The sequence below is a fragment of the Muntiacus reevesi genome, chromosome 2 (assembly GCF_963930625.1).
Source record: "Muntiacus reevesi chromosome 2, mMunRee1.1, whole genome shotgun sequence".
Lineage (NCBI taxonomy): Eukaryota > Metazoa > Chordata > Mammalia > Artiodactyla > Cervidae > Muntiacus > Muntiacus reevesi.
The window spans coordinates 87,698,016-87,712,361 of record NC_089250.1 but is presented as its reverse complement, the minus strand read 5'-3'; the positions used below and the strand labels follow the sequence as shown (position 1 = coordinate 87,712,361).

At 41.1% G+C, this 14,346-nt stretch overlaps 1 protein-coding gene across 2 annotated transcripts in view; it reads left to right on the top strand.

Moving 5' to 3' along the window:
* Nucleotides 1-13,391, top strand: part of MAP3K21 (mitogen-activated protein kinase kinase kinase 21) — a 57,052-nt gene extending 43,661 nt beyond the window's left edge. Inside the window, exons 6-11 of one of the 2 annotated variants that reach the window (XM_065922297.1) lie at nt 2,583-2,705; nt 4,701-4,851; nt 5,241-5,338; nt 7,371-8,159; nt 9,949-12,489; nt 12,928-13,391. In XM_065922297.1, coding sequence (XP_065778369.1) covers nt 2,583-2,705; nt 4,701-4,851; nt 5,241-5,338; nt 7,371-8,159; nt 9,949-10,376 — 1,589 coding nt within the window. In that variant the 3' untranslated portion in view covers nt 10,377-12,489; nt 12,928-13,391. Of the gene's footprint in view, nt 1-2,582; nt 2,706-4,700; nt 4,852-5,240; nt 5,339-7,370; nt 8,160-9,948; nt 12,758-12,927 lie in introns of both variants that reach the window. The other variant, XM_065922296.1, reaches the window with a different exon arrangement.
* The last annotated feature ends 955 nt before the right edge of the window (nt 13,392-14,346 follow it).

Genomic DNA, 14,346 nt, shown 5'->3' with positions numbered 1-14,346 from the left:
ATTAATTAATGTTAATGGGGAATCAGTTAAAACTGGTTCACATGGGAATTTGAGGAGCTTAGTATTTATGGTCAATTTAATAAAGAAATCTTAGCATTCGATTGCTAGGCTACATACAAACTTGGTTAATGCCCAATATGGCAATAAATAATAACCTTTGGGATTTTCTTTCACACTAGGCAAAAATATTTGCATCATCACCAGACTAAATCTACAAGTTAACCTCTGTGTCTACTGAGTTGTAAAAATAGTCCCATCAATATAAAATTAGTCAGAGGTTAAGCTTGACACCATGATGAAAGAATACCCAGTCATTTCTTTTTCCTGCTTCTAAGTTTTCAATACTTTTTCTGACAGTTTTCAAAGTTTTCTTTCCTCTGGTAATATTACTTTTCTTTCATATGTTCCCATAGCTCTTGGCATTTCGTCTGGCATGACTGTATCACAGTTAGATAATAATAACCATCATCTGTAGGTACCTTAGCCACAAAATGCTTTTAACGTTTAGACCGACCCTAACTGGGTCTGAAGATGAAACTGACAAAGCCAAATCAATAGGGGAAAAGCATAAAAATGTGTTTAATATAAGTTTCTGTGACATGGGAGCCTGCATAAGGAAATGAATACCCGCCAAAAAAACCAGACCTGAATATTTCCATGCTAGATTGATGAAGAGTGAACCATCTTGTAGAAATGTAACAGCTTAGGGAGTAAATGTGGCTTCCTGGGTGGCTCCGTGGTAAAGAATCTGCCTGGAGTTTGATCCCTGGGTCAGGAGGATCCCATGGAGGAGGAAATGGCAACCCACCCCAGTGTTCTTGCCTGGGAAACCCCATGGGCAAAGGAGCCTGGCGGGCTACAGTCCACGGGGTCACAAAGAGCTGGACACGACTGAGTGGCTAAACACCACCACGGAGGAGCAAGCGTTGGGGCAGCATGCTCTGAACCCCACGTGAGGAGGTTTTCTGCTTTGATCGCCACGGCAGCCCCGCGGTGGTGTCTGCTGTGCTAGCCAAAGGCCGCGGAAAGGGCTCCAAGAGGCGCCCTGCCGGACTGGGGTCCACAGTCAGTGACAGAGCCAGGGCTCCTTTAACCCAGGCTGTCTCCTCTTTCAGTTTCCTGTCGACTGTGTCGGCCTGAACGCAGGGAGCTCTTTTTTTTTCTTTTTTTTTTGCAATACATAGGTATTTGTATTTTTCAAAAAAATCTGAGGTAATTCTGATATGCATTTGGATTTCAAAAAGTGATTACAGGTTTTTCTATTAAGTTGTAGTTTTGGTGATAATAGAGTTCTATTATTTTTCTGTTGACAAATCTTGATACAGTGGTATTAAGTGAGTAATAGTTACATAATCACAATAGTAAAAATTTATCAGTTTTCACAATCAATAACCAGACATAAATTAAAAGATAATTATAATTGCAAGCCATAATGGGAACATGATTAAATCTCACAATACAAAATAATTACATACAATTTAGGGGGTCAAGCTCAGTGATGTGATAGGTGCAAGTGAATGCATATACATGTTTTCATCCACCCAGCCAGTCTGTGTCTTTTGGTTGGTGCATTTAATCCATTTACATTTAAGGTAATTATTGATATGTATGATCCTATTACCATTTTCTTAATTATTTCGAGTTTATTTACTGTAGATCTTTTTTTTTTTTTTCGTTTATTTTTATTAGTTGGAGGCTAATTACAATATTCTAGTGGTTTTTGTCATACATTGACTTGAATTAGCCATGGATTTACATGTATTCCCCATCCCAATCCCCCCTCCCACCTCCCTCTCTACCCGCTCCCTCTGGGTCTTCCCAGGGTACCAGGCCCGAGCACTTGTCTCATGCATCCAACCTGGGCTGGTGATCTGTTTCACCCTAGATAATATACATGTTTCGATGCTGTTCTCTTGAAACATCCCACCCTCGCCTTCTCTCACAGAGTCCAAAAGTCTGTTCTGTACATCTGTGTCTCTTTTTCTGTTTTGCGTATAGGGTTATCATTACCATCTTTCTAAATTCCATATATATGTGTTAGTATGCTGTAATGTTCTTTATCTTTCTGGCTTGCTTCACTCTGTATAATGGGCTCCAGTTTCATCCATCTCATTAGAACTGATTCAAATGAATTCTTCTTAATGGCTGAGTAATATTCCATGGTGTATATGTACCACAGCTTCCTTATCCATTCCTCTGCTGATGGGCATCTAGGTTGCTTCCATGTCCTGGCTATTATAAACGTTGCTGCAATGAACATTGGGGTGCATGTGTCTCTTTCAGATCGGGAGCTCGTTTTCCCGGAAGACTGCTGGGTGCTGCAGACACTCAGTAATAGTTCATTTCCTTCTGAGTATGTGGGTCCCAGTGTGCTGCCTACTGTGCCAAGATTCTGAGTCATTATTTATGGACTCGAATCCTGAATGAAAGAGAAGAAAGAAACCAGGAACAGACTCTGAAACAAACCGTATTCTTACTGCCTGGCAGTTTCTGCTTTTATTGCCACATACCAAAGACGGGGCTCTGAAAATCACCTAACACCCTCAAATCTCAATTCTCATTTTTTTCCCCATGTCCAACAGACTTCCAGCACAAAATAACGGTGCAGGCGTCCCCCAACTTGGACAAACGAAGAAGTCTGCACAGCAGCAGCTCCAGCCCGCCCAGCAGCCCCACGGTGATCCCCCGGCTCCGAGCGATACAGTGTAAGCTCTCCCTCCCTTGGGGTCTTCTGGGTGGGTTTCTGTCACTGGTGGACTTGGATTCAATTTAAGCAGACATGTTTTTATAACTGGTTTCTAAGCATGTGAAACACAGGAGGTATCATAACTATTTGGAAATCAAAATTTTCTTCTTAGTCTAATTTTCTTATTTTCACAGTAAATGATTTTTTGACTCCGCACAATTGGTGACGTTACCAGGCCAGAGTAGAAACTCAAATGATATCGCGAGACATTTTGTGAAGCCTGTCCCTGCGACGTTTGTATAACCTAATTACATCAGTAGCATACTTGTGGATATTTTGAAAACTGAAATCCAGAATTTGGGGTTACTTCCAGTTGTTTTGTAAAGAAAACAGTATTCTGCTTTTGGGGATTTAGCTCTCATTTGGTGTGTATTGACCAACCTAATGCACACGGCCCCCCACGTTAGGGTAATTCGACTTAGGGTTTTTTGACTTTACGATGGTTTTAAACTGATTCACATTCAGTGGAAACCATGCTTTGAATTTTGATCTTTTCCTGGGGAGTGATGCAAGGCACCCTTCTCTCTCAAGATGCTGGGCTCCCAGTCAGCCCCGCCATCATGAGGAGAAATAAGCCATATACTCACAGCTGCTCTGTTTTTCCCTTTCACTACTGGATTCCATCAGTTACATGAGATATTTAACTTTATTATAAAATAGGCTTTGCATTCGATGGTTTTGCCCAACTATGTGTGACTGTTCTAAGCAGGTTTCCCAGGTGGCTCAGATGGTAAAGAATCTGTCTGCCATGCAGGAGACGCGGGTTCATTCCCTGGATTGGAAAGATCTCCTGGAGAAGGAAGTGGCCTCCCACTCCAGTATTCTTGCCTGGGAAATCCCATGGACAGAAAAGCCTGGAAGTCTACAGTCTATAGGGTCACCAGAGAGTCATACACAACTTGGCAACTAAGCAAGCACAGTAACTCTTCTAAGCACATTTTTTAAAATTAATTTATTTTAATTGGAGGCTGATTACTTTACAATATGGTAGTGGTTTTTGCCATACATTGACATGAATCAGCCATGGCAGTACATGAGCACATTTAAGGTGGGCTGGGCTAAGCCATGTTTGGTAGGTCAGGTGTATTAACTACATTTTCAACGTACGATGGTTTATTGGGTTGTGACCCCATCATAAGTCGAGGAAGATCTGTCCTTCAAAATACCACTTAGTATTTGGTTTTAGAGTGTTCAGCCTAGTGGAAAAAATACATAAACTAATTCATCAAGCCGTGCGAGTTTCAGTTAGACCCGAAGTGTGTATTTTTACCCCCCGTGTAGATACGTCATATGTTTTCAGCTGTGTTTCTAGGACCTCTGGCGTGTGACAGGATTGTTTTCTAAGTGTGTGGTAACCACAGCCACTCTCCCCAGGCTTCTCGAGCAGAGAGGGGCTGGGGCAGGAGGCAGTTGTGTCACACATGTGTGTCAGCAACAGGTGGAGATCAGACGTGAGTGTAAACCTCCCCACGAGGGAATGAAATAAGGCAAGATGTGGGAAAACTTGCATGTGTTCAGATTTTAAAAGGTAATTGTAGCCAAACAGTTGTGATGACTAATGAAATAGTGGCTGAAATTACAGTTTCAAAATAGACCTTTGTTCCTTAGGTTCTAAACTTTGATTTGGTTAAAAAATTAAGTACTAAGTTAAATGTTCAATTTGCCTTTTTTTTCCTCCCAAGTAAAATGAAATCCTAACTATCACATCATGTTAAATGGATAGATAAAGAAATAATCAGCCCTTTATGGCTACCTCAAATTTGTATCTTTTACTTTTCTATTACGTTTAGAGACAGACGTTTGCCTTGAGTAGGGTGAAAGAAATAATTTCTTCATTGTTTTCATTTTTCTCAATCATCTATACACTTTGAGTAAGATAGTTTTACAACTGATTTGATTCATCCTAAAACTTAAAAAAATTGTAATTGTTTAATGAGTGATGCTCTCTGTTTAGTGACCTCAGATGAAAGCAATAAAACTTGGGGCAGAAACACCATCTGTCGACAAGAAGAATTTGAAGATATAAAAAGGAATTTCAAGAAAAAGGGTTGTACCTGGGGTCCAAATTCAATTCAAATGAAAGAAAGAACTGATTGCAAAGAAAGGTACATGTGTGACATTGGCGGTATTTCAGTCTGCACTGTGACATGGGGCACTGCTTTTTTATTCATCTATCTGTTTACCGGGGCTTTTTAAATGTTGCGTTGGCCAGACTTACCTTTTAAAAAGCAGTTAGAGTAATACAAAGATACCTGAATAGTAAGTTAACTTCTAGGACGAGCTTATCACACTAAATTATTATTTGGTTAAACAGTTTAAAATGCTTTTTCTGTCTCATGTTAAGGTTTTATTGGCACTTTGCTAGCTCCGTAAAACACGAAATCCAAATGTGTCCTCTTTACTACCTAAAAATTTTGTTACTGTGTATTTACCAAAACCTAATTTGTGTTTCATGTGGTTCTATTATACCAAAATAAACATTTTTCTCTTGTAGAATAAGACCTCTCTCAGATGGCAACAGTCCTTGGTCAACCATATTAATAAAAAATCAGAAAACCACGCCATTGGCTTCATTATTTGTGGACCAGCCAGGTAAATGGGTTTCAAGGAACAGACTTAGCATCTGAGTGCCCTAGAAGTGATGTCAGAAGGGTTAGCAGCATCAGAGTGGCAGTCGGGTGTACTGACCTCAAAGCTTTGTGGCAGAGAGTGGTCATTAGCCTCCACACTGTTTACTAGGAATTTGTAACTCCTATTCTTTACCAGAAAAATTAGTGTAATTTATTAGATACATCCAAATTAATTGAGTATAGGAAATAGTAAATATGAAAATGTAAGCACCCTGAAATTTTACTGAGGTTATATTCCCACCCCACAACATGATAAAATATTGTCAAGCTAGTTAGCTGTGGAAAACTACTGCTGGAGAGTGTTACATTGGAATCTCTAAATTAAGTAAGTCATCATTGCTTTCAATATTCAACATTCCTGTTCAGTGTTCAGATATTAAAAGATTGAAGAGATATGGTAGCTGTTGAAAGCCTTCAATGGTGGCTATCATCAAAGAAGACAAAATTGGTCTTTACCCTCAACAACTTAAGACAGCTCTTTGATACTGTGATGAAAGGAAAGATGCTTTATCTAAACATGGTATAAACGTCTTGGATTTATTATCAGTGCTATGTTCAATTTTACATACACCTTATCACTCACTGTTCATGTTTAGTTTTCTTCTTCTGTGTTATCACAACCATGTGGTTTCAGCATAAATATCTGCGTAAACATTGAGGTAAACAGAGGCAGGTCCTCTCTGAATCCTGGATTCAGAGCACCTTCTGACACCAGATTGTTACTATGCGCTGACTCTAGGCCAGAGGTTCTCTCTATATACTGCAGTGCATCATCAAATGTCATTTGAGGAGTCATGAAGGGCAATTAATAGTAACAAAGCTGTTATTTCTACAGTACATGCTTCATTATTTGTGACTGGGTAGTCCTCCTGCCTTTTTTTTTTTAAATGTTTTTATTCTTTCTTAGAATATTTTGATCCTATTAATAACTCCTCCACAGGACAGTTGGAGGAAGTCAAAGGATTTATGTGGCTGACCCAGCTGGGTCTGCACGAAGTTAACCCTGTAGTTCATTGGAAGGGCCAATGAGCAAAGGGCTTACACTGTCTGTCCTGCCTGAAGGCCCCCTCCCACCTCCCATCTGTGTGGCCTGGTCCTTCTATGAGTTTATGTCTCAGCTCAAGCATTTCCGGAAAGCCTTCCCTGACCACCGCAGCTGAAGTATCTCACCCCAGCCCTCTACCTCAGTACCCGTTTTTATTTATTTATCACTGTTTTGTTTTTTTTCTCATGAGGCAGATTTTTCTTTCATTCTTCAAGAAAGAAAAGCACACAAAAGCACACAAAGGAAATGCAGAAAAATATGGTAGGGTAAAAGTGACACAAGCCAGAAGATTCAAGCGGCCTTATTTTGTTGCTCCATTTTCCCCATAACATTTTTTAGTTTTGTTTTAATTTTTTAATTTATTTATTTTCAATTGGAGGATAATTGCTTTACAATATTGTATTTGCTTCTACCATATATCAACATGAATCAGTCATAGCTATACCTATGTCCCCTCCCTCTTGAACCTCTCTCCCTATTCATCACTGTTACCTAAAATTCTTATTTGTCTGCATGGAACCCATAATGTATGTGTTCTTCATCACCCACAAATTAGAATGTCAACTCAAAGCCAAAAAGTTTATCTGTTGTGTTCACCACTCTCCTCCCAGTGCCTGGTGCCTAGCAAGCATTCAACGTCTCCCAAATGCCTAAGTGACTCCCAAAAGGACAATATTATCTTATGCAGATATTGATCATGTTTACCTTGGTTTCAGGGCTTGCAAATGCCCCTTGCTTGCTGGCTCTTCTGCAGGGAGCCTGAGTCATAGCACCTTAGATACTCCTTCTGCAGGGTCCTCCTGGACGAACCATTTGCTAAACAGAAAAGGACTCCATGTGTCATAATGTAGAATGTGTATTTATTAGATTTCAGCTTTGTTTTACAATGTAGTTTTCATGGTTTTTGCTGTAAAATGACCATAGCGTGTGTGTTTATCCTTCTCTGTAGGTGCTTGTGAAGAGCCAAACCTTGCCCCTGACGGGTTGGAACACAGAAAACCAAAGCAGATAAAATCGCCAACTCAGGCCTACATCGATCTACCTCTTTGGAAAGATGGCCAGAGAGAGAACCCAGTGGAACCCGAAAGCTTGGAGGAGGGAACCCCAGTGAGCCCTGCTGCCGACACTCCTCAGGGGAGCCCTCCAAACAGTCTGAGCAGATCCCCCCAGAGAAAGAAAACGGAGTCCGCTCTGTACGGCTGCACCATGCTGCTGGCATCGGTGGCCCTGGGCCTGGACATAAGGGAGCTCAGGAAAGCACAGGCTCCTGAAGACCCGTTGCCCAAGGAAGACAGGAAGAAACGTGAAGGCATCTTCCAGCGGGCACCGAAGTCCCGCCGCAGTGCCAGCCCTGCCGCAAGGCTGCTGGCCGCGGGCGAGGGAGCCGGCAGCACCCCCTCACCCCCACCGTGCACCACTGCAAACCTCCTGACCGCGCCTTCCCTCTCCACCAAGTGCCTGCTGCAGGCCGCCGGCGAAGACTCCTTCGAGAGCAGCACGCACGTCTCCTGTGCCCCTCGGGCGCCCACCCCAGACTCCTGCGCTCTCCCTGGAGGGAGGGGCCGGAAGTCCACCCCCGTGCCCGGACTGGAGACCCCCAGCAGGTGGGGAAACCTGCCTCCCTCCTTCGCGGAGCTGACACGTGGGGGGACGGCAGAGTCTGACGCTGCTGCTTCCAGAGGGAGAGCGGCTCGTCACCGCAGGACCATGTCTGACGGAAGCGCTCCCCAGCCCCCAGGTAGGCTGCCTTCGCGGCTGACAGTACCAGACACCGCTGCGGAGACTGGACCGTGAAACTGTGTGACTCTCTGATTCTCTTTTCCACGTGATTACATTTACAACTCTGTTTTCACTCTTTACAGAAATCTTTGCGTTTTACCCTTTCATTTGACTTTCATTTCATTTTATTCTTTCATTTGACCTTAACTATCATTTAGATTCTGGGGAAAATACAACTAAATTTAAATACTTAATAGCATATTAAAGCAGAGCGAGCATGTGGAGAATAACTGCTCTAAGCCCCTCATGTTAGGAAGACAATCATTTGACAAAGTCTGAACCAATAATTAATGGGAGAGCTGCTGCTAAAACTGGTTGTCCTACCTCCCCTGTGGTACCACGTCTTCTGCATCACCTGACTTCACTGTCCAGGCATGTTGAGATTGAGTTTAGGGGGTATAAAAATCAAATGGACAGTAGATACTATGTGGGGATTAACTACTATTTCTTTTGAATGTAAATGTGATTACAATCACATCAGATATAAATCATGAGGATTAAGTGAGATAATGTATATGAAAATGCTTTTTAGATCATAAAATGTTATGCTGGGATTGGTTATAAAGTGTATTAAAACTTAAGCTACTTCCATGTGCTTTATCTTTTCCTTTATCTCTTTAAGTGTGCTACAAGTAGGCACAATTTTTCTCATATTATTTTTCATTGTCTTTTAAATAAATTGGTTTATTGCTCTTTTGTGAGGCAATAAAGTATTAGTAATTTATAATTGCACATGGTGAAATCCCACCATGATAATCCCATAAGAAATTTTTTCCTTAATTTGAAGCCAATAGTTATCTGCTAGAGCGACTTGGAGAAGGAAATGGCAACCCACTCCAGTGTTCTTGCCTGGAGAATCCCAGGGACGGGGGAGCCTGGTGGGCTGCCGTCTATGGGGTCGCACAGAGTCGGACACGACTGAAGTGACTTAGCAGCAGCAGCAGAGCGACTTCACTTTCACTTTTCACTTTTATGCATTGGAGAAGGAAATGGCAACCCACTCCAGTGTTCTTGCCTGGAGAATCCCAGGGATGGGGTCGCACAGAGTTGGACATGACTGAAGTGACTTAGCAGTAGCAGTAGCAGAGTGGTAATAGGGCTTCCCTGGTGACTCAGCAATGAAGAATCCCCTTGCCAATGCAAATGACCTGGGTTCAATCCCTGGGTCAGGAAGACCCCCTGGAGGAGGGAATGGCAACCCACTCCAGCATTCTTGCTTGGGAAATCCCATGGACAGAGAAACTTATCAGGCTACAGTCCGTGGGGTTGCATTGAGTCGGATGCAACTAAACAACAACAGAGTGGTAATAAGTCAGTTCTTCAGAACAAAACAGGGAAGTTGTAACATGTAGAAACATAGCTGCTTCCTTATTTTCATTAATTTTTTCAAATTATCACCTGAAAGTGAATTCAGTCATATTCACCATCATTTTACGCCTTAATTTTAGTCCATTCTAATCCCATTCTGAAATCTATCCTGTTTATTAAACAATTTTAATGATCCTTGTTCCGAGTATCTGATGATGATTTAGCTCTTTACAGTTATAGTTTCCCATGATTCAAGCAATCCTTCCAACAATGAGGTGCTTTTCAATAAAAACAAACCTTATATCCTAACAGTTTGTAAAGTAAGGTTTGTGCTCAGGTTCTTTTGTCAAAGTGGTCACCTCAGTGAAGTCACCCAGTTTATTTTCCTTGCTATCCATCGTCTTCAATGTCACTGTCTAATCACACACTCTCTTTGCCAGCTGGTGCAGCTCTCATCTCGGCCCCCGGAGCCTCTGAACTGCCTCCTGAGTGGGCTTGGGGGATGCCCCCCTCCCTGTCTGGACCTCACAGTGACCTGCCAAGTGAGGTCCCACCTGAGAAGCAGAGAGCTGTGCACATGGTGCCGCTGCCTCGCCCGCCCCCTCTAAGAAGCCGAGGAGGTGCCCTGCAAGCCTTCCCGCCGAGCACAGAGCCTCAGCCCTCTCAGGCTGGCCCTGCGGTGGGTGGTCCAGGACCAGCCCACAGCTGTCCTCTTGGCCCCGAGAAGAGGACTCAGCCCCACGTGCCCTCCTTACTGGACACCGACGTGGAAGGCCAGAGCCGGGACCGCACGGCGCCTCTGTGCAGGATGAGAGGCCGAGTGAGCCGACCGTCTCTGCACAAACTCGAGAGAGAATTTCTGTCTTAAGTGCCTTCTTGTTCAAGCATTTCTTTTTGTTTTTTTAAGGTGAACAAATGAAAACAAGGTGTCTACCTTTTAATTGTTTCATGCTGCTGTGTTTTCAAAGCTGTGGCTGTGTTACTGAAATAGTAATGGATGTCTAACTTCTCCAGAAATGGAAGTCATTGCTGTTGGCTGACTATATTGTTTGTCCACTGGATTCTTACCTAGCAACTTGAAATACTACACACACTATAAAGCAAGAACTGCACAGCAAAGTGAATCTGTGTTTAAGCACAACTCTAAATGCTTTTTTCCCCATTTATATTCTTTTCTGGTATTGCTCAGTCGCTAAGTCGTGTCTGACTCTTGGCGACCCCATGACACAAAAATTTTAAGTGTGCCATTTTTGTTTCCTTCCTTCCTGTCGCCTTCCTTCATTTTCTATTTTCCTTTCCCTTTTTTTTCTTCAGTTCTTCCTTTTCTTTTGTTACTTGTGCAACAAAAGCCAAGAATAATGTGATATTAGTGAGTAAAGGTGTCTGTTTTTAAAAATTTGATAACTAGAATAGATGCAGAGTCCTATTTAACCTACTTAAGTTCAGCAATAGGCTTATAATGCACAAGTATGTCCAAATCTTATCTAAAATATGCAATGTTTCTCTCGCTGAGAAAATTTTACTGAATGTAATTTATGCAAGTTTTAATGAATGTAACTTTTAAAAATTTTATCCATTGGAACTCCAAAATAGATTTAAAACAAATCAGTCATTAACATTTGACTTAGACCATATTGTGTACAGCTGAGACACATTATCCTATGGGTTCTCCCTGTGAAAAAGGTCCCCCGTCAGCAGTAGCCATTGATTTGGCATCCAGAAGTGTAAAGATTTTCCTTTTGCCATGGGGTTTTTAAAAATTAATTGTGTCGTGCATTGTAAACATTGATGTCATTTAATTTTTATTTTCTCTATTTAAATGCATAATCATCCCAGTAACCTCAAATACAGTCAGTGAGAAACACTGCAAAGTCAAGAAACAGCAGTACTGTTAGAATTTAAGTATTTTCAAATAATAGTTATTTCACATTTCACTTAATTGTGGATAAATGTTAGATATCTGCTGGGTGAGATAAGTTGATGTCGTAGAAAGGAGAAATATAGATTATTTTTAGATGTGGATTTATAAAATGAATCTTTGGATAGCAGATCAGATTTTTAAATGATTTAAAATTATTTTATGAGTCACTTTTATGAATTATACAGATATGCTACAAATAGACTACTGAGTTATTAAGCTATGAAATGGCTGTCCAGGAGCTTGGTAAATTATCTGGGTTCTTCTGTTAGATATATTATGCTAATCATTAGAATATGATTATTCAGATGACAGATAATAACTATCTTAAATTTTCCATACAGTGAAAAACTTTAATTGCAAATATTGATACTTCATTTAAAATTTTTCCTTGGTTAAAAGTTACTGAATAATTGAAAGGTCAGCAATTTAAATTAAATCAAGTGTGATAAAATATCTACCTATAGTAGATTTTTAAAAAGTAAAATTGTATTATTTAGCCATTTTGGAACATCTTAGTCATCTAATAAGTATGCCGCAGCAAATAAAGAACAGGGCATGAAAGGATTATGTTAATATAAGCACATTTTGCCCTAAAGAGAACAGTCTTGTATTTAAGATTCTTGCAGCAAAATCTCAGGTACTTAATTACATTTTGTTGTGTTATGGTCCGTTCTGTGATTTGACTTCCCTTTGGGGTGGCTGTTGAATTATGTAACAGAGATTTTGTTTCCTCAAAATTGTATCACACTTGAAACTATGGTTGACTACTTCATACTCAGTCACTTGGGTGCATGTAACTTCCAGCTAAAAGTAAAGGAAATATGTGCCTACAATAATACATGAAACACAAAATATAGAAATTAATGTTTTCAATTTTGCTTCTACCAAAACCCTGTGTGTATTTGTGTGTGTGTGGCATGTGTGTGTGGCGTGGCATGTGTGTGTGGCGTGGCATGTGTGTGTGGCGTGGCATGTGTGTGTGGTGTGGCATGTGTGTGTGATGTGGCATGTGTGTGTGGTGTGGCATGTGTGTGTGGCGTGGCATGTGTGCATGGCATGTGTGTGTCTGTGTGTGTGTGGCATGTGTGTGTGGCGTGGCATGTGTGCATGGCATGTGTGTGTGGCATGGCATGTGTGTGTCTTTGTGTGGCATGTGTGTGGCGTGGCATGTGTGTGGTGTGGCATGTGTGTGTGGCATGTGTGTCTTTGTGTGGCATATGTGTGTGGCATGGCATGTGTGTGGCATGTGTGTGTGGCATGTGTGTGTGGCGTGGCCTGTGTGTGTGGTGTGGCATGTGTGTGTGGCATGGCATGTGTGCATGGCATGTGTGTGTGGCGTGGCATGTGTGTCTTTGTGTGTGTGCCATGTGTGTGTGCCATGTGTGTGTCTTTGTGTGTGTGGCATGTGTGTGTGGCGTGGCATGTGTGTGTGGTGTGGCATGTGTGTGTGGCATGTGTGGGTGGTGTGGCATGTGAGGGTGGCATGTGTGTGTGGCAGGTGTGGGTGGCGTGTGTGTGTGGCATGTGCGTGGCGTGGCATGTGAGGGTGGGGAGTGATGGGTGTCCATCTGTCTGGTTCCTCTACTCTGTTCCTGTTTGGCTTTATTCAGTCAACTTTACATTATGAATTTAGAAATGAAGCTATATTAAAAAGACAATTATGATAAAAGGACTCAATCTCACATGTTACTGCAGATAGTTATTTTTTGCTGAGATCCACTGTACATCTGTGATTTTCTATGTATATTAGTATACTTAGCAGAATCTGGTTATTTATTTTCATATAGACTTAATAACTCACTGAAAGATAAATTAAACTGATTCTTATTAGTCAACAATTACAGTGCTCCCACTGCAGAGATTTGAGGCCTGGGCCTGATATGCTGTATTATGAAGCTTTGTGACTGAAAAAGATGTTTACATATGTTGTCTATTTTTTTAATAAACTTTTTTTTATAGTTTATCTGTTTGCTCAGTGGCTTTGGTCTACTCCTGATGATTGCGACTAGTTTGTAATAGTTTATTTTTTATTCAATAAGGGAAAATATGTTAATAAGATTATTAATAAGCCAGGTGTTAACGTGCTAAATTGATTAAATGGAAGGATCATGAAATGAACCATGGGATTAAATACCTTTTTTAAAGTATAATGAAATGCTTTATTTCAAATGTTGTTTGGTTTACATGTGCACTGAAACGTTGTATTTAATTCCACTGTGAGAATTTTGCAACTCTAGCTTTTCAGAAGGCACGTTTTGGCAGAGTGAATTACTGTATGAAGTAAATATCAGTTGATGCTAGAGGGATGTGGTTAATGAGACGTGTTCATTATTAGCATGTTTAAATCAGAAGAATTTCAAAAAACAATCTAACATCTTGGTGATTCTTGGTAGGCAATAAAGACTTGGGTGAAATAGGAAAGAAGCATTTCATGCAGATCAAGGCAACAAACTCATTTAAGAGGGAGAAAAATATAGCGTCTGTTGTATAGCTGCTAAGTGTTAAGACCTCTCCTAGGTGCCATACAAGACACTTCCTTTAATTCTCTTTAGCAGAGTTTAGCAGAGTTTGTGCTAAATTTCTCTTTAGCAGATACAGGTAGTAGTATCCCTATTTTATTAGATATGAAACAGGCAGAGAAATTTGATAAACTTCCAAAGACCCACCAACATTTACCTGTTCACTGCTGTCATGTAGTATAGAAGATGGACATATCTGCAGGGTGACTTTGTAAATGGAATCCAAAGTTAAGGTAATTTTTCACTCATCAAAAAGTTCATAATTCTAGGGTTCTCCCTGGTGGTCAAGTGGTTGAGACTTGGAGTTTCCAAAGCAGGGGCATGTTCAATCCCTGGCCAGGGAACTAAGATCCCATATTCCATGTGGGTGGTCAAGATATTAAGAAAAAAAATTTAAT